The 20,205-nt window shown below is 43.4% G+C and overlaps 1 protein-coding gene across 8 annotated transcripts in view; it reads right to left on the bottom strand.

The window, feature by feature from the left end:
* Ccdc91 (coiled-coil domain containing 91) overlaps positions 1-20,205 on the bottom strand; it is a 177,217-nt gene that overhangs the window by 52,216 nt on the left and 104,796 nt on the right. For all 8 annotated transcript variants that reach the window (XM_006986659.4, XM_042274374.2, XM_016005181.3 and 5 more), the window contains 3 exons: positions 3,004-3,096; positions 2,393-2,461; positions 558-734 (listed from right to left, as the gene is read on the bottom strand). In XM_006986659.4, coding sequence (XP_006986721.1) covers positions 558-734; positions 2,393-2,461; positions 3,004-3,096 — 339 coding nt within the window. The remainder of the gene's footprint in view (positions 1-557; positions 735-2,392; positions 2,462-3,003; positions 3,097-20,205) is intronic.

Below are 20,205 nucleotides of genomic sequence, written 5' to 3'. Positions count from 1 at the left end.
AAGCGGGAGATCATGGGCAAAAGTTACTCTGTAGGGAGGACATACTGGCTCACTGCACATTTCCTCTCAGAAGACCATGGGGAGACTTGTGAGGTTATGTTAATTATTGCTGCCAACTAAAGATATACAGGTACATAAGTCAGAAATAATTTATTTGAATCAAATTGCTTTTCTAATCAAATACATTATTACTGTGTGAATGTGCACATATTCCTGCATGCATGCACATGTGTATGCATGAAAGATAGGAAAGGAGAGAAAGAGAATGAATGAATGGATGAATGATGAATGAATGTGGGGCGCTTAATACAGTTAGAATGACAAAATAGAAACATAGATTCTAATCTTTCTTAAATAAAAGAAAAACATAAAATATGTTATAGGATTTTTAATACTAGTAAGGTAAAAAATTATTGAATATTTAAAAAAAACCAGGTCAAAACAAAAATATTGTGATAAAAATAAAATACCTGCCTCCTAAAAGTAAGGTAGCAATAGCAAGGTACTTTCTCCTTTGAGGGATGGGGACCAAGGAGCCACACTTCTGGGTGACTTACCTGACTCATCACCCGCTGCTCCTGGACGGCGGCCTGGATAGCCTCTGCTACCCTTTCCTGATCTCTTGCATGTTCTGCCTTCCACATTTCCCGTTCTTCAGCATGAACTTTTTCCATATTTTTCCTTTCTTCTTCCACTGCTTTGGTGATGACATCTTTCATCGCTTCTTTCTCAAGCTTTTTTTTTAAAAAAAAAAAAAAGGCCAAAACAGAAATGTTAACAGTAAGTTCAAATCCCAGACATTAAACTTAACACACAGTCCCAACATTGCTGCATTTCTGTATATTACATAAAGGCACAGTGCATTCAATCATTTTGATACAGATTTCCCCCTTCACCTCCTGATATTTCTCCACTTTAAAGAAATCAAGCCTTAGCTTAAAGCAGCAGACATCAAAAAGTAGGTCTTAAAAGTTATTTATAGGGGCTGGAGAGATGGCTTAGCAGTTAAGCGCACCAGGTGTTCTTCCAGGGAACCCGGGTTCAATACCCACACCCACAGGGCAGCTCACAACTATCTGTAACTCTAGTTCCAGGAGATCCAGCATCCTCACACAGACATACATGTAGGCAAAGCACCAACACATATAAAATAAAAATAAATACATTATTGTTTAAAAGTTATTTACAATAAGGAAGAAACTACAGTAAACTGAAATATGTCTTTCACAGTCTGTTACAACCTAACTCTTTCCTGTATTTTCAAAGACTCCTGTAATTAAACATGACTTCTAAACTGCTGATCTTTGGAAAACACGGATTCACCGCCTTGCTCCTCCAGAAGTCTGCACACTTCCTTGTTACCTGGCAGGTGACATTTGTGTCCGTTCGCACGTTCCCACTCTCACCACCAACCTCCGAGTCCCGGAAAGCACACGGGGACTGTCCAAACTAGTACCTTTGCTTGGTCTCCCTCTGTCTCCATTCAAGCCAACAGCCTGACCTTTTGTTCTTCCTGGATCCACTCTCTGTTCAGAACTTGGCTCTCATCAGCTACTCCTCACATGTGTTGAATTCATCGTAGACTTCTGCACTTGTTTACTTTGGCTTTTAAGCTGTTTGTCCATTTATTTGTCTCCTACGCCACACTGCACATGCCCTCTACCAATGCTCTCCTGTGTCTAGCATCCTATTTCCCAGAAGCTAATGCCCATTTCCATTAATGACACACCTAAGCCACACAGCGCCACACACACACACAGGGCGGATCTGGTGTGTGGCAAGCAGAGGGGAGGAGCAGAGGTCTCCTTGGATTTCATTCCAAGAGCTTCGGGAGCCATGGGAGAGTACCACCATGCCATCTAATTGTTTTCCTTTGAGGCTACCTAACTGCTTCGTGGCTCTGAGCAGGTGAACGCGACTGTAGGCAGCCAGGCAAGAGCAGAAAGGGGCTGAAACTTCAACTGATCAGCCTCTGTGGAGCTGCTGGGAACACTGACCAGCCTGTGGGCCGGCAGGAGAGCAGGAGAGCAGGAGAGCAGGAGATGGCCCCCCCCCTCTCTCTTCCTCTCTCTCTCTCTTCCCCTCTCTCCTCTCTCTCTCCTCTCTCTCTCTCTCTCTCTCTTCTCTCTCTCTCTCTCTCTCCTCTCCCCTCTCCCCCACCTCTCTCTCATCCATCCAGTACTAGAGGTAAGTATCACTGTTCTAACATAACTATTTTAAAATAAGTAACTAATAACCTACGTTCAATGCCATCATCTTATGAATATGAATTAACAGGAATATGAAGGATCATACTGAAAGTAAAAAAAAAAGAGTGGCGAAAAAGTGGGAATTTTCTATAATGAAGTATTGTTCTACACTGTGTTACTGTCAATGATAATGGTTTAACTACCTTCACAGCTGACTCCAGTGTCTCTTTATTCCTCTGCATTTCTTCCTGCAGGCATTTTTCCAGTGTTTCCTATGAACAAGAAGACAACAGGGAGGATGCAGCAAAGGAAGGCAGTTGACCCACCCTTCTCCCTCTGTGGGTACCCCAGGCAGTTGACCCACCCTTCTCCCTCTGTGGGTACCCCAGGCAGTAGACCCACCCTTCTCCCTCTGTGGGTACCCCAGGCAGTAGATCCACCCTTCTCCTGCTGTGGGTACCCCAGGCAGTAGACCCACCCTTCTCAAGCTCTGGGTACCCCAGGCAGTTGATCCACTCTTCTCCCACTGTGGGTACCCCAGGCAGTAGACCCACCCTTCTCAAGCTCTGGGTACCCCAGGCAGTAGACCCACCCTTCTCCCGCTGTGGGTACCCCAGGCAGTAGACCCACCCTTCTCAAGCTCTGGGTACCCCAGGCAGTAGACCCACCCTTCTCAAACTCTGGGTATCCCAGGCAGTAGACCCACCCTTCTCCCTCTGTGGGTACCCCAGGCAGTAGACCCACCCTTCTCAAGCTCTGGGTACCCCAGGCAGTAGATCCACCCTCCTCAAGCTCTGGGTACCTGAGGTCTTACCTTCTGCTCCTGTGACTGCTGATCCAAAGCTTCCTGGATTTTTCCCCTTAACAGTTCCTTCTCATTGTCCAGCACTTCCAGGAGCCTCTGATGCTACAAGGAAAGACACCTAAGGTATTGTTATGGCTCTGAAAATCAACCAGTAAGAAGAGAGAACATCTGTGCCCAGGTAACCAGTGATCACTGGTGGAAACACAGAAATATTGGCAAAATGAGGGTGGAGGGTGCAGGAAACCCAAGCTGGCAATTCATCCAATGAAGACTTTAGCTCTCACCCCATGTAAGTACATAGGGTCAGAGACAACATCCAATTAAATTTAATTACACACATGAAAACGCCAAGTTCAACACCTGCCTGTGCTACATAAGTCCAACTGTGCCTCAAAATACAACAGACCAAAAAGAAAGCTGGGGCATAGCTCCATGGCAAAGTGTCTGCCTCCCACATATAAGGTCCTGATTTCCATCCCTAGCACCACAAACAAAATCCACATATGAGAAGATATACACAGATATACACGAGACAAACAGACAGACTGAAAATTGATACATGTGAGGCTAGGGAGATGGCTCATCAGGAAAGTGTTTGCATGTAAGTGTGAGAGTTTGAGTTTAGAGTGCCAGTACTCCTGTAAATGTTGGGCGAGTGTGTTGACATGCCTGGAATCCCATTGCTCAGGAGGCAGGGACAATGGAATCCCTGAGGCAAGCTGGCTAGCTAGACTAGCCAAACAGCACAATTCTGGGTTCAGATGAGAGACCTTGCCTCCATATAAGAGGTGGAGAGTGAAAGCAGACACTTGATGGCAATCTCTAGCTCCCAGAGAGGCTGCACACATATGTGTATCACATATACACATGCCCACACATATGCATGTGGTGATATTTTACTAACAAATAAAGCTTATCTAAAGATCAGAGGGCAGAGCCAGCCACAGAGTTAGCCATAGAGGCCAGACAGTGGTGGTACACACCTTTAATCCCAGCACTTGGGAGTCACAGGCCTTTAATCCCAGTACCAGGAAGGTTGAGACAGGAAGTGATATGGCTGGGCAGAGAAAGGAATATAAGGCAGGAGGAGACAGGAATTTGGTGCCCTTTGGGATGAGGACTCGGGGCCATTCAGTCTCAAGATTCATGGAGACAGGATCTTCCCCTTTCCGCTGAGGAGTTGGCAAGGTGAGAAGTGCCCGTGGCTTACTTCCTCTGATCTTTCAGCATTTGCCCCATATCTGGTTCCTGGGTTTTTATTATAAGACCAATTAGGATTCATACTACACATGCAGACATGCATACACACATGCCACATACACATAAACATGAAAACAGATAAATACAATTCTTTTGAGGAGGAGAAAGCTAACTAATTTAGGCTTAGAGAGGTTTGGTAAACATAATTCAACAAAATTTCTAAAATTAAAAAAAAAATCAATAAACTATCAGTCACAAATAACTTACAAACAACCTTTCCTTGAAAAATTCTGTCAACAAAGTGTAGTGGCAGGTGAGCCAACCCTCCTCAGTGGCCAACAAGAACACAAACAGGACATGTGCACTAAGATGCCAGTGCCCTGCTGAGAAAATGCACCAGAAGGATGCTTCTTACTCCACAGCACCCAGTATAGCACACAAGCGCCAACTCTGGCCTGGTCCAGACAAAGGCAGACTGATACTGCCACCTGAAATGAGCTCTTTACCTAAACAGCCAAGGCGACAATAATTGTGAATCCCCTGGGGCCTTGCACACTTATGCTTTATATGAGGTGGGGCGACACTAAACACAGCTGTCTGTTGGGTTGTCCCACTCTCCTCATGCTCCAATGTGCAATCTGAGCCTTAGTGAGGGTGATCCCTTTTCATGTATTAATGAATTCTTCAAAAGCTTTATAAACTCATTTCCAGAAGGGTCAACTCTCTAATAACTGTGTTAATAACTATCAGTTCGACCTACTTATGACCTACAGCAACAAAAGCTACATAATATTCCACAGAAGGCCTCACTCACACCAATCAGTCTATAGCAGAATTGATTTCATCTGTTTATTCCTGTCCTTTCCAAAGTACTCTTAAAATAAGACAGAATTAGTGCCCATTCCTCTTCAATCTATGATTCATGGGAAGAGGAGAGGAATGGCAGACAAGGATTTTTAATTCACCATGCTTATACAGATTAAAGACACACTATCTGATATGTAGAACTTAACTGCATGTATCACTAGTTGATTCATTTTTTATGACTAAGAATTTTTTGTATAAATATACAGTAGATTTACCCATTCTACCATGGATAAAGCAGTCACAAATTATCTTAAAAACACATCTTTATTTTTCTTACAAATATCTACAACCTGGTTCAAGTTAATGTCCAAAGCTAGGCTGACTTCAGTCACCAGCGGGGCTTTGAAATGTGGCAGTGTCCCAGCACGTCTATCTGCAGGTGCAGGCACTGGGTTGTACAGGCTGAGCAGCTGTGGTGAAGGGGGCTGACTCTTGCTTCTCACTTTGGAATAGGTGATGTGTGGTGGCTTTACCCCAACTGCTCTGGTTAACAAGACTTGGCTTTACAGCCCTATAAAAGACATTATGAAAATTAACTGAAACTATCCCAGCAAATCTCATCCAAGAGGGGTCTGTTACATTTTGCCTATTTAAGATACTATGCTGCTTTTTAAAACTGCAGTGCAAGTTTGATTAAAAAAATTATATGTATTTTACATGAAAATATAAAAATGAAAGTTATAAAAATCATGTAATTGGAGAAATAAGTTCTGTCTTTACAGAGTAGAAGCTGGGTGCAAGGGTGTCAAAAACAATCTTTTAAAACATAGCCAAAAGGAAAGGCATCTAGGAATAGAATGCCACACCTCCTTGGAAGAAATCATGGCAAGTGCAAATGCTCCCTGCAGACTCAAATACCAATATAGAGGTTCTGTGGTTTCTATCCAATCCCAAACATGCAAAAAACCAACCAACCAACCAACAAACAAACAAACACCCTCTTCTTCCTTAGAATGTGAATGCAAGTCACAATACAAGTCTGAGACAGAGCCACCCTGTCACACATGGTGCCCCTTCCATACTGCAGCTTAGACTAAGCCACCTTGGTGCTCATGGCCAGGCATACAGTTACCTACATACCGTGCACTGAAACGTCCTACTATTTTTCCATGTTTGGGGTGGTGGCAGTACATATTCTGTACAACAGTCTCTGTCATTCTCCAAGCTGCTGACCCTACCCACACCAGGTGATCTAGAAGGAATCTTAAGCGTGTGCTCCCACACATATTTCTGTTTGATATGAATGGAAACACATGATAATTTAATAAGCATCTTACCACAATGTGAGTTACAGTCAGTCACCCATTTATGGGTCAACAATACTGGGAAAGAAACCTTATAGAAGGTAAACTGAGATTTCATCTATTTGAAGAGGTTTTCACAAAGCCGGGAACATCAGCACACTTCTCACTGTGAACAAAATCAGACCATTATATGTCTGTATTAGCAGATTTACTTCTATGAACAGACCAACAGTCCTGTTCATAACAAGCACAGGGAGCATCGGTGAGCAAGTGGCTCCGATTTAAACAGGGCTTTTTGGCTTTCCAGAGTGAAGAAATGAAGCATGCACTGAATTCCAGAGTGAAGAAATGAAGCACACACCGAATTCCAGGGTGAAGAAATGAGGCACACACTGGGAGGCCAGGCAGCACTGACACAGCAGGCTTCCATCTTAGACAGCGTTTTATTACATCAGAGGATCAGACGCACTTCAAACATGAGGCAGTCTTTGTCTCAACAACTTCTAATGAAACAGCTCTTGAAAACTCACCTCAGCCCTGTTCTGTTCACCTAAACAGCAGAGTAAACTCTCCCAGCAGTAACCAGCAGCTCGAGAAACGACTCCTTTGTGCACCAAGCCCAACAGCAGGTAGCTCACGTCTTGGCAGTGTCCTGTTTGTGTGACTGTGACAAATACTTCAAGACATGGAAGTCAGATGCACCAGGAATCTATATGTCACTTGTTTAGTCTCCCTGGTCTCACGGTAATGCCTTCAAGGCTGTGTTCTCATTGTTGAAAGGTAAACTGAGGTACTAAGCTCACTCAGCTCCTCCAGGCCCTACTCTCAGTACTGCCTTGCTAAGAATTATCTTGCAACATGCATTTTGGAAGACACAGACATTCACCCATGGCCGCTGGGGAGGGGGGACAGACACAGCTGTCCAGGCAAGGGTTTTACTCCACACTTAACTTTTCAGAAATCAGCCCGAGCTTTCCTTGAGAGGCATAACGAGCTTGTAGGTCTAACTCCCACGAAGGCATCAGAAACTACCTGGTAGCTGGGGATTTTCATGCTCATCTTTCAAACTCCACTTTCATATTTTACACAGCAATATCCCTAAACCGTTAGAATAAGACTTTTTAAAGTCAGTTGAGAAAGAAAGCCACACTAAGTGTGCAAAAGAGCACAAGTATTGTGGCAGTATGTTTGGCAACATGGTTACAAAGCTAACATGGTTCCCTCATACAGCCTATCAATCATGCTGCCTTGAAGCATACCTGAAGGAGATGAAAACTCACATCCACACAAAGATGTGGACACAGTTGTGTGCAGCACTATCCTAACTGCTAAAATTTACAAGTATCCAAGACACCACTCAGTGTAGAACAGATGGACAGAACCTGTTTATAAAGCACTTTATGAAAAGGAAATAGCAGCTGGGCGGTGGTGGCGCACGCCTTTAATCCCAGCACTCGGAAGGCAGAGGCAGGCGGATCTCTGTGAGTTCGAGGCCAGCCTGGGCTACCAAGTGAGTTCCAGGAAAGGCGCAAAGCTACACAGAGAAACCCTGTCTCGAAACCCCGCCCCCCAAAAAAAAAGAAAGAAAAGGAAATAGCAGCAGCAAAGAGGTGTGTCAGATCCTAAAGGCTTTCAGCTAAGAAGCCAAGCTCTATCTCACCGCAGGGCAGACTAAGGAGACCACAGACATCTCCCGTGCTTCTCAGGGCTGTGAAGGGCTGGATTCAGGCTGTTACACATTTGTGGAAACTCTTCAATGTGCACTTTCCAGACTAACACTGAGGGGAACTATATCCTTTGTGTGATACTGGGATGGTTCACGGACTGTAACAAAAGTGCTACTAGGAAAGCCGACTATGTAGGAAGTTGTGATGAGTGGCTGCACCAGGCAGATAGGAACTGCAGTTTCTATAACCTAAAAACAGTCATTAGAACGAAACTGTCCGTCAAGTGAAAAGAAAAGCTCAGATACCCACTGCTCACAGGGGTTTCACCCTAAAGCAAAAGCACGGGAACCAGCATGTGGAGAGTGAGACACCAAAGCAAACTTTAGAACACCTGACACAGAAACTGCTTTATTAATGACACATGGGGTGGTGTACCACTGGAACCATGATCTCCAGAGCACAGCACAACTGTAAACATGCCTGTGCCTATGACACACATCCATGGCATGTAAGGGGAAGATGGAGAGGGCCATATGGAAGGATGACTCATCACTGGAGCAATGGGTTCTCATGGGCTTTATAAGCAACCCATCAATGCTTCTCAAGAACCAATGCACTGGGCTGTGAATGTGTCTGTAGCACAATCTGACCACAGTGCGCTGGATGCAAACCATGAACAACAGCTGAGAAATACACACTTTCCAAGGAGTGATGACATGCCAAAACTCAGTGTTGTGCACATGGGATGTATACATGTATGTATTCACAGACAATATTATCTGACCACAATGAAATACTTAGGAGTCAATTATAAACAAAGATCCTACCTGCATTTAAAAAATATTACATGGGGAGTGGGTTTTTGTTTGTTTGTTTTGAGACAGAGTTTCTCTGTGTAGCCTTGGCTGTTCTGGAACTAACTCTGTAGACCAGGCTGGCCTTGAACTCACAAAGATCTGTCTGTCTCTGGCTCCCAGGTGCTGGGATTAGAGGTGTGTACCACCACTGCCTGGCTTAAAAATATTCTAAAATTCTGTACTGAAACAGATACACTTTTCAGTTGCAGACAATTGAGGTACTAAAGATCTATGTCAGATACAATATAAGTAGCACTCTAGTTAAGACAGCTCCAAGACAGAGGGGTCCCAAGAGGAAAGAAATGAGCCAGATTCATAGGTTACAATCAGCTGGGATCATATTTCGCAACTTAGCAACCATATCAGCAATTCCTCCTTCACAGGGAAAGAGTGGTAAGGGTCTGCAAACAGAGTAAGTGCCCATCACAGGAGCAGAGGTGTGACAACCATATACTCTTCCTGTCAGGATAGTTACCTCACCAGCTTCATCTCATAATTCTGAGTTTTCTTTCTAAAATACACATGTGCACATGCAAACACATCTGCACACAACATAGAAAATTCAGTAGAATGTACACACACACACACATACACACACACACACACACACACACACACACACACACACATACACAATTCTTCAAAAATAATTCTTCCTGAGATTTAAGGGAAGACTTGACCAACAGTAGGTACTTTGACGGGACCTGAAGGAATGGGTGCTGACTGGCGGAACAGTGGGCCTCTTATGGCTGGGAAGAAAGCATGGTTCTTGGTTGGGGTCTGCTGCAGTGTTCCTCACACCAATCTGCCATGGTGCATTGTTCTATGAAGATGGACAAATCTACACAGCCTTGCAGTAATCACTCAAATGAAGAAAAAAACATGGCACAGCAAAACAGTCCTTATGCCCTTTATGCACATACATTTTTCAAAGAGATCAAGAAATACCTTGAATTGGGATTGGCTTATGAGACATTTTTTGTAAACCAGGAATTTCTTTTGAGCTTCCAAAATTTGGGTTAGTTATTTGTGTATCTTAACGAGTTTGAGGATAGCAGTGCATGGTGGTCTACATAGTTAATCCTGGAAATCGGGACACAGAGGTGGGTGGATCTCCGTGAGTCCCAGGCTAGCCTAATTTATATAGTGAGGCCCTGTATAAAATTTAAAACAAAGAATCTAAGAATGACTATAATAAGTGTTGATATGATTTCATCTTGTGCCAGTTAGTTCTTCCAACAGGTAGGAAATACAACCAATAGGAACACAGTCTGGAATCCCAGCCCTGCAGATGCCAAAGCAGGAAGGTCGTAGGGCCCAGACCATTGAGAGCTACAATGGGAGTGTGGGAGCCTAAGCTACACAGCTAAACCCTGTCAGAAGTGAACTAAAAAGCAACAGCTTTTTCTGCTTCTTAAGTGCACTTTAGCTGTGTGGAAGAATGAGCTGACGGCTTTGAGAAAGATTACATTAGCATTAGAGTGGTGGAAGGAGACAGTTATGAGTGCTAACACTTTTGTAAAAGAATGTAAGGGTGGCTGTAATTAAATGTTGATCTACTTTAGAATAGCATTAATATTACATTATAATATTGTATAAGATAACAGCACCTATCGTGTAGGATTCATACTGCTTTGCCAAGATCATTCTTGCATGTCCTCCTGTAATTTACTGAAAACAGGTCCCTTGGGGAGCCAAGGAAGCCTTGAGCGAATGTGTAAAGAGTTGGTAAAGTTCTGAGTGTGCATTGCTTGACACGGGCACAGTCATGTCAAGGGCCCCAGTGCCTCAGACCTATAGGAATGGCAAAGACTTCTGGTCTGAGTGCGAATGTTGACAGTGTGCAAGGACGAGTACCTGCAGCTTCCTCCTGGATGATAAACCTGAGACCTCCCAGGAAGAGACCAGCCAGCCCCTCCCCTGTGCTGCTTAAAGTAACTGTGGGGAGATGACGTAGTTCGTGCCTTTCCATCAGCTCGGACACAGCCCACCCAATCCCAGCTTTTCTGTTTTGTGTCTGTGCGCCTCTTCCTTCTCCACTGTCACACTGCTCTGATCAGGTTTCCAGGACCAAGGTATGCAGGACGTGGCAAAGATCTGAAGGAGGTCACAGTCTAGAACTGGTTTTATTTCTAGCACCATATATATATTTTTTTTAATATAATTTTTATATTTTAATATATATTTAGTATTTTTGACCCCACTGTACTTTGCTCTCATCTCCAGTGTAGTATTTATAACTATGTATAATTCATTTTATAGCTGATTCTATGGCATACTTGCTTCTTAGAGACACCGAATGTCCTATATTTTAAAGTACAGAGCATGCTGTATTGAAAGCTCTGAGAGTAAATAGCCATATATTATACAAACAAGTTTGTGGTCAAGTTTTAGCATATCAACATGACTGCCAAAATAACTCAAGAAAAGTGAGAACTAGGGTAATTCTTGACTGGCAAAAATAAGCAACCATCTTTTCATGAATCACAAAGGGGGAAAGGCTACTTCCCCATCTAAACCCCGCACAGAAACAGTGGGATTAAGTTAATCAAGCAAGTCTCCATGTGCAACTGAAGTTTCAAGGACTTACAGGAGCCTCCCTAACCAGCTGGTCTACAAGATTCCCAAGTGGAGATCACCACCCAGACCACCTGGAGAAACAGTGGTGGCTAAGGTTTAAACAGACCAGAAATGCACTAGATTGCTGGCTCAGGGGAAACCCAGGCCAGAGGTACATGACGGAACAAAAATAAGATGACCAATAAAAAGATTTAAACACCGACCTCCGTGCGCCAGTCCTCAACACTGAGCTGACAGTCATGAGGTCATGAAGGAAAAGACATAACAAAGCATGAGCCATTCTCATACAAAGTGGCCTGAATGGTCAGAATGTGCGGACTGCGCTAAGACTGTGCTGGGAAGAATGGACACATCTTTGTCTTTATGTCTTTATTAGCGTTAACAGCGGCAAATACCTTAGTACCATCAAATATCTTCAACCCCTAATTCCCTAAAAAAAATCCTATGTTCATATAGAGGAAGAATATAGAAACTAAAAAGACTGCCGTGGGCTAGAGGTGTAGCTCAGTGTGAGAACAGAGTTGTGAGACCCTGACTGTACAGAACATAAAACATCAACAAAACCCACTGTCTCTTTCTCTTCTACATGCAAAAAACATGCATTAGCTATAAAAAAAAATGGGGGGGGGGGTTTCAGCCACAATATTTTCTTTACTATAGTAAGAAAAACTGTATTATATGGTTCCTCTAGCAAAATATTTCAATGAAGTCTCAGTACACATAGTGAGATAATTATGAACAGGAAGAACGGAGTGATGGTCTCAGTAACAAACAGCCTGCCCCTCACACAGAGTCACACCAGTCAGGTCTTAGGCAGTGCAGACTTTGTACCAAGGGTCATCACATTCTGTCTGGAAGAGTTCTAGAAATTTCCATTCCTACTGCTCTCCAAACCTGTGTGGCACCAATGCCCTATTTGTAGGTCTAGTCTTTGGAAGTGTTATCCAAGACAAGTTTTGAAGTTTGAAATCAACTTAGGGTGTAAAACTGCCAATAATTCAGCAATCAAACTATAATAATTTGAAATTTGTAACCAATAATATTTAAATATAAGTATTAAATGAGTTAATACAGCAAAATGTTTTGTGCAAACTGTATAAGGAAATCACATGTCAATTCTAGACAGAACTGATGTGATTCTGATAATTTTATAATTTGAACTTAACCTATTAATTTGCTCTTCTGTTGATACATCAAACATAGTACTGAAGGCTGAGAATGAGAAGTCGGAGGAAGCAGCGGACATCAGGACCAGCTGCAGATGTAATAAACTTCTTTAGGGGATTATCAGAAGTAAAAGTAACAATGATTAATATGTCTTATTCACAAAGAACACTTGAAAACTGGCAAGGAAAAACAGATAAGTGTCCGTGGGGAAAGTGCTACTAAAAGGCAAATCTATCAAAGGATCAACCCCAGAGTCAACAGGCACAATAAATTCAAGATAAAAAAGAGGCTTCACAGCAAAGAATGAAATACCAACAACTGAGGATGTAAAACTCAAGTTTGTCAGAACGAGACAGCAGTCCCAAGGACTTGCGGTCCTCGCCTAGCACCTGCTGTCTCCTACAGAAGTGCTGGCAGGTAATAGAGGGGTCTGTGGAGAGACAGCCTAAGGGATGTCTGTTACACTACAGGGCAGACAGGGAAAACACAGTGGAATCATAGCACAGACGCACGTTAGAATACATGCAAGTTACTCAGCAACAGACAACAGTAAGAAGACATACTCATTCACACAGAGGAATAGTTCAGGATTTTAAGAACATGCTTAAATGGCTTCCAGAGTAGTCTAGTAGAAAATAGGGAATGACTTCTATACGTACCATTTTTGTGAAATAAATATCATAAAACACACTGTGAGTTACATATTCAATTAAGGACAGACACAGCAGACATTTTAAAACTGTTCCCCAGCAGGAGAGGACAGGCTAGAGTAGAGAATTAAAATAAACATTAGACATACACAGTCATCTATAACCTTGTGCATGAACATAGAGAGAAGGGAGAGATAGAAAGAAGGGGAGAGAGAGGAAAGGGGAGAGAAGGAACATTGCTGATGAGTAGCATATGAGGGGAAATTGTCAGAGACAGCCCAGAATTAACAAAATAGTTATAAAATAGATAAACTGTGCCAAACCTGGCTGGAGTATAACCATCAGAATAATGCGTCACTCAGATTCATGCCTTCCAAGAGGGTAGCTAACAGTGACTCTGTGAAGCCCCTGTGTTAAATTATCCTGGTGGTTTTATCTTGTAAATTTGGACAAATGACTGCAGGACCATTCTATGACTAATTCTATTCCAAAGCCCTTTAACCTTCCCTCCTACCCTGCTTTAGAGTCACAGACTCCTTGGTCTGTGAGCTCATGAAAGATCACGCCAGCCCACAGGTGGGCTTCTGGCATTTCTGATATAGGAGTAAACAGGGAAAGCTGCCTGGGCACAGATGGAAGCTGGTGGCATTCCAGAAGCTTCTATTATACCAAGTCCCTCTTCACATGGAGGAATGCTGTGGGAATTCAGTTTCACTGACAGAGGAGAGTTGACTCTGTTACTATATTGGGTGGAACTGCACATTTCTCATGGAGGTGTGCTCTTGATTGTCTAAAGTATTTGTTTTCTTCTGGCAATATATAAAAATATGAATTTTAATGAGTTGCAGCAAAATGTTTCACACACACACACACACTGTATATAATGTGATCACATACACTTTTCTGGACAGAACACATGTAATTTTGTTAATTGTATAATCTGAACTTAACCCATTAATTTGCTCCTTGGTTGATACATCAAAATGTTATAGTTTCTCTTAAAAGGTAAGGTGGATATAGACTCATGAATATACAAATAAAATCATCATATCTAATGAACCCTTATGTCTTCATACAGGCATTCAGGGTTCAAATGAGGGGCACTGAAATGCTTGGTTCAGAGAAGCCTTATGTATAGTGGAACAATTCCTTCTTTAAATTAAGGGTCCAAATAATAAAACTTAACTCAACCTTACAAATTCTGGACTATAAGGTACCAAAAATCACAACTAACTCTAATCCCTTGTTTGGCATGGGATCCATTAACACAGACCTTTCTCCTGTATCTTCATCAAAATCATGATCAACAAGGACCTCCAGACAAAGAAATGGAGAGACTGTGGATAGAAGTCACCTCCCAAGGCAACTTCCAAGCTCAGCAGCCATCGCACTGTCTTCCTGTGATTTACTTTTGATATTTTCCGGCTGAAAGCTAATAAGCATTTCACAGGAGCACTCTAAAAAACATATTCTCCTGAAGAGACATTGGTTTATACAAAGTCTCAAGATTTCCTAAATTGTTAATGTAAAAACAGCAAAATCATCAAAAAAATACTCCTATCAGAAGAGGGAATGGCCACCATCACACACCATGTCCATTTTTCTGTCTTTTAGTCAAGTGGGAAGTGTTAAGTTGCACAGGAGAATGGCCACACTCTTACTCAGGAGCAATGGTGCCCTGTGGTGACACTGGGGACACCAGGACCTCCACTAAGCAGGATACAACGGGTGAATCAGAAGCAGTTTCCAGAATCACAGAAACAAGAACACACGCTCAACATGTTAGAGACCCAGGCACCAACACTCCAGTGAGGTCACCTTAGCTCCTCCACAGGGAGGAGAGCTGCCACCTCTAAGGAACTGCCACTCATTGTCTCTACACAAGGCTGGGGGATGCGAGATCGCTGTTTTAATATGAAATTGGATAAATGTGGCCAATGCATCCCAGTGTGATAAGAGGTTCATGTTTAACCCTAATTCTAGAATAATCTAACAAGCCTAACCTTTTTCCTACATAATAAGCTTCCAAACAGGAGTGTATCATCAGTACCATCAACTGCTCTCTGCACTATACAGATTCATTCCGCTAACTCTGTATTCACCATCCTTGAAAGATGCTGCAATCTGACTATGAAATGATTAAGTTTGGAACCTCTAGTATTTTTTGGGAACTAAATTAATATTATAGGATCCTCAAACTAAATTAGTGTTTTTAACTCTTAAGACTTGATGTTTAAAGACAAAATATTAAATGCACACAGCACAGCTAGGACAGCTAGGTTTGGCTCCTTCTAATACTCTACCGATACAGAAGCTTTTATTGTAAGACCCTAATATTCATTCCCCCGAACTGCACTTTAGACACAGTGCTGCTAAGACTTCCAGTGTGTTAATCACAATGTGGAAATGGGTCTTCTCTATCCCAACCATTCACAAAATACTGAGCAGAATGAAGACACACTCAAGCTGCATTCCACCACAGACCCGAATCCAACCGACACCCATCCACACAGGAGCCCCGACTCCAGCCGACACCCATCCACACGGGAGTCATTCCACTGCTAGCGGTCAGCTGTTTAAGTCCATCCTCTCACACACTCTGCTTCTGTCCACAGGGTTTCTGGAAGAACTGCCTGCAGTACAAATATTCCCTAGCCCATTTTCTAATCTGATGAGTCTAACCGGTCCCTCAAAAGGTCCAGATAGGTCCAGATATATTTCCTTAGCAAAGTATCTTTGGTTAGAGTTTCTAACCTTTTTTATAGCTTACCATGTGAACACTGCTGTTGTGCAGTTATTTTCTCTGGGATAAAACCTTCCATCTTGGAGGAAAGCTCCTTAGAAACAGGATGTTCTAAAGGGTGGTGGGGTGGTGGTGGTGAAACAGTCCATCCTCTATGGAAGCTCTTGAGCTCAGCAAGTACACAACTAAAAAGTTTCAAGAAGTCCTTGAAATTGACTTGATGCTTCTTCCTATTCCCATGGGGTCTTCATTTATCATAGTATCTCTTTCCTTGTTCTCCCTCTCTGTTCTTGATCCAGCTGGGATCTCCCACTCCCCTAAGCTCTCTTTCCCTCGATTCTTGCCCTTCATTACCCCCCTCACATCCAGTTTGCTCATGTAGATCTCATCCATTTCTCTGTCATTGGGTGATCCCTGTGTCTTTCTTAGGGTCCTCTTTTCTAGGTAGCCTCCCTGGAATTGTGAGTAGCAGTCTAGTCATCCTTTAAATGAAGACCCCATGGGAATAGGAAGAATAAAGTGCTAAAGAGGTCCCCAGAAATCCACAAAGATACCTCCATAATAGACTACTGGCAATGGCTGAGAGAACGCCCGGACTGACCTACTCTGGTGATAGGGTGGCCAAACACCCTAACTGTCATGGTAGAACTCTCATCCAATGACTGATGGAAGCGGATGCAGAGATCCATGGCCAGGCTCCAGGAGTCCAATCAGAGAGAAATCTGATCCATGTGGAGCTCCAAGAGTCCAATCAGAGAGAAAGAGGAGGGATTGTATGAGTGAGAATTGTTGAGACCATGATTGGAAAAAGCACAGGGACAAATAGCCAAACTAGTAGAAACACATGAACTATGAACTAATAGCCGAGGAGCCCCCAACTGGATCAGGCCCTCTGGATAAGTGAGACAGTTGATTAACTTGAACTGTTTGGGAGGCTCCCAAGCAGTGGGACCAGGACCTGTCCTTAGTGCATGAGCTGGCTTTTTGGAACCAAGGGCCTATGCTGAGACACTTTGCTCAGCCTGGGTGAAGGGAGGAGGGGACTGGACCTGCCTTGACTGAATCTACCAGGCTGAGCTGAATCCCCAGGGAAGTCCTTGCCCTGAAGGAGATGGGAATGGGGGGTAGGCTGGGGGGAGGGCGGGAGGAGGGAAGACAGGGGAATCCGTGGCTGATATGTAAAATTAAATTAAATTGTAAAAAAAAAAAAAAAAAGAAAGAAATTGACCTGATGATGCATTAGGCCCTTCCCTATACAAACAGTAAAGCTGGCCAAGGGAGAGGGTCAGACAAGCTGAGCTGCCTGAAGATGCTCAGATCACCTGAGCTGTCTGAAGGAGACAGTCACCAAACTGTTGAGCTGACTCCAAATTGTGCAAGTGGTCCAGGTTTTCAGCTGTCTGTGAGCTGTTACCTATGCTGGGGTGGGCTGTTGGTGATGCATTTGTCTTTGGGTCATTTCTGCTCCCATAACCCCTTACCTACATTCCTGTAAATTACCCCCAGCAACTCACTGGTTCACTGACTCGACCTGGGTGGTATCCGTGTTGTGGTCTGTCACTGGATTATTTGTTTACACTTCCCCAGGAATAGCACCATACAGCATCTATAACAATCCTTACAAGCACTGGCTTGAATAATGTGCCTTTCGGAAGCGAAGAATGTCCTCTTCCATGTTTAGCTGCAGGCACTGAGGCCATTCTTCAGGTCACCTGAGGACTGCAGGCCATGTTTCCCAATGTCCTGTGACCGTTCCCTGACAAAACCCCTGAACAATCCTGCTGCGCTCTCTCCCGACAACACCCACTGTCAACAGGAATCCATCTGTACATAGAGAGAGACTCCACAGTGAAGAAACTCCCGGAAAGGCTAAGCAGGAGGTTCATCTACTTCATCCTCTCACGACACAAGCATGGAGCATGTCCTGGCCTTCTTCATAACATGAACCTGACTTCTCTTTACAGTTTGTTTGTTTTTAGGAGGATGGTGACTCATCTCCCTCAAATAATGCATTCAAGAGAAATGGGGACAAGTATCTCATTAGTGGAGAAGGCTTCATTTTAAAATAATGATTTCTTAAATTTCTTAAATTTCCTGTACGCAGAGAATAAAGCAAAGTGAGGTCTGCGGTAGAGGAACACAAGTTCTGGCTGGCCGCAATCTGCTCACCGCATCCCTATGTATACATCTGGGACACTAATTAGCAGTTAATAAAATGTGTTTGTCCTGGCAGACAAATGGTCTTGGGGCATACTTTATCTGCCTACTTCATGAGAATGAGACTCAAGTGGTCCTGACAGCTAAAATTGGACAAAAACACCAGCAGAATTTAGACAAAACTGTTGTTTTATAACCATTCTATAGAAAATTAAGAAAAAATGAGCTAGTGATACTTGTCATTAAACAATTTTCAAAAAGTCTGAATTCTGATACCAACAGTTTCATCTCATTTTGCCCACGGAAGTATCAGTATGCAAAAGTAACCACCGTAAGCAAATCCCTGAGTTAGATAAAACCTAAAGGGTTTTGTTGAGTCTGAATGGGAGCTAGACTTTCCCCCTGCTGTGTGAGTCTAGCACTCTGCACTACAAATCACTTCTCTACTTAGACGGAACACAGGACGGACACTACATACTTGACAATGCTAGGGTGAGTGGGTGACAGACTTAAATAGAGCCTCTCACCACCTCTGTGGACTCTGCTAATGGCTAAGACTCAGCAGACAGGAGCGGCCATGTGCAGAGAGAACATCCCTGGACGTGGTGAAGCATCCTTAGACAGTCATATCAACCACAAGCAGATGAACAGAGCTTAGGGATACATCACTAAGGAAGGGGCTCACCAAAGAACCTTACAAACAGGCTGGGAAGATGGGAAGAGGTAAGTGTTGATAAAAAGCATGAAGCCCTTAGGGTCTGCAAGAGGACTGGGAACTCAGGTCTTCTACACTACAAGTACTTTTGTGGCAGGAAAGTACTTCAGGCCTTCAACTGACTGAGAGGGTGAGGCATCAAGTTAGCTATTGGAGTTTTCCTTTTCCTCTTTAAGTATGTCTGGGTCTCCACATACGCACACCCTTGCTTTCATCTCACACTCCTCTCCACACCGATCTCCCCAGGTATGCCCTGCGGCTTCTGTGCATATCCTGCTTGCAAGTTCCTTTCTGGACTATGAAGTTGGAGGAAAGCTCTAATTATGGTAGCTTCCTGTCCTTTGGAAAAGACCTCTGCTTAAGTCACAGCTCAAACTCTGCTGAACCTATTGTATTTTCTCTCCTTTCTCAGCCTTCATTTCCTCTGTAGTCCAGTTACATTTAAAAGCTATTTTATATCAGTACTTTCCCTTTCTATGATATCAGTCCCACTTGTCACACGTTCCTAAATACACCCTGTCTGAGGAACAGAGTAATGAAATACCCTTTCATCTGCTTTCATGCCAATCTGATCCACTGAGTCACAGCTGTCAGGGGACACAAGCTCCCTCAACTTTATTTCATAAAATTAATTTATTTAAGGAAAATAAGTTGTCATGATACAAGTCTACCTTTTCCTTGGTTTTTGATTTATATTCCTTCAGTCTTGTTTATCAATATTTATTTTCTCAAGTTCTTACCTGTTAAAAAACCAGTGCCTGCACCACTGCAACTGGGAGTGGGTTAACTGAGAGACGAGGACAATGACATGTGCCAGGCCTTGGGCAAGGCAGAGCATGGCTGAGTCCACCAACCAAGACACACAGGGTGCTCCAGAGAGGACAAACCACGGGGTATCCAGCAGAGAGGGGCACAGAGACAGAGCAGACCCAAGAGAAGGAGGCTACAACATCCAACACTCACCTAAGTACAGAAGAGTCAGTGTTCCAGCAAAGGGAAGGAGAGAACTCCAGGAAGCACTGAACAGGGTGCCCCAAAGGACACAACCCTTGATAACAAACAGCTAGGGACTCACCTGACACCTATGTAAACAAGTCCAGAGTGGACTAAACCATTCCTGAAATGCAATTAAAGCCCATGTAAAAACATAAAGAATGCTGCTTAAAAGATAAGACCATCTAGGGCTGGGGAGATGGCTCAGCAGGGTTAGTTCAGACACCGGAAGTGCTGTAAATGTTGGGTGGGTATAGCAGACCTCTTGTATTCCAGCTTTGAAAGACTGACACAGGATTCCCAGAGACTGGCCAACACAGAGAGCCCTGGGTTTGACTGAAAGTCCCTGCAGCAAAGAATAAGGTGGTAAG

This window comes from Peromyscus maniculatus, chromosome 3 (genome assembly GCF_049852395.1).
Source record: "Peromyscus maniculatus bairdii isolate BWxNUB_F1_BW_parent chromosome 3, HU_Pman_BW_mat_3.1, whole genome shotgun sequence".
Classification (NCBI taxonomy): Eukaryota; Metazoa; Chordata; class Mammalia; order Rodentia; family Cricetidae; genus Peromyscus; species Peromyscus maniculatus.
Note: the sequence above shows the minus strand (reverse complement) of the source record. Positions and strands in the feature narration are given on the sequence as shown.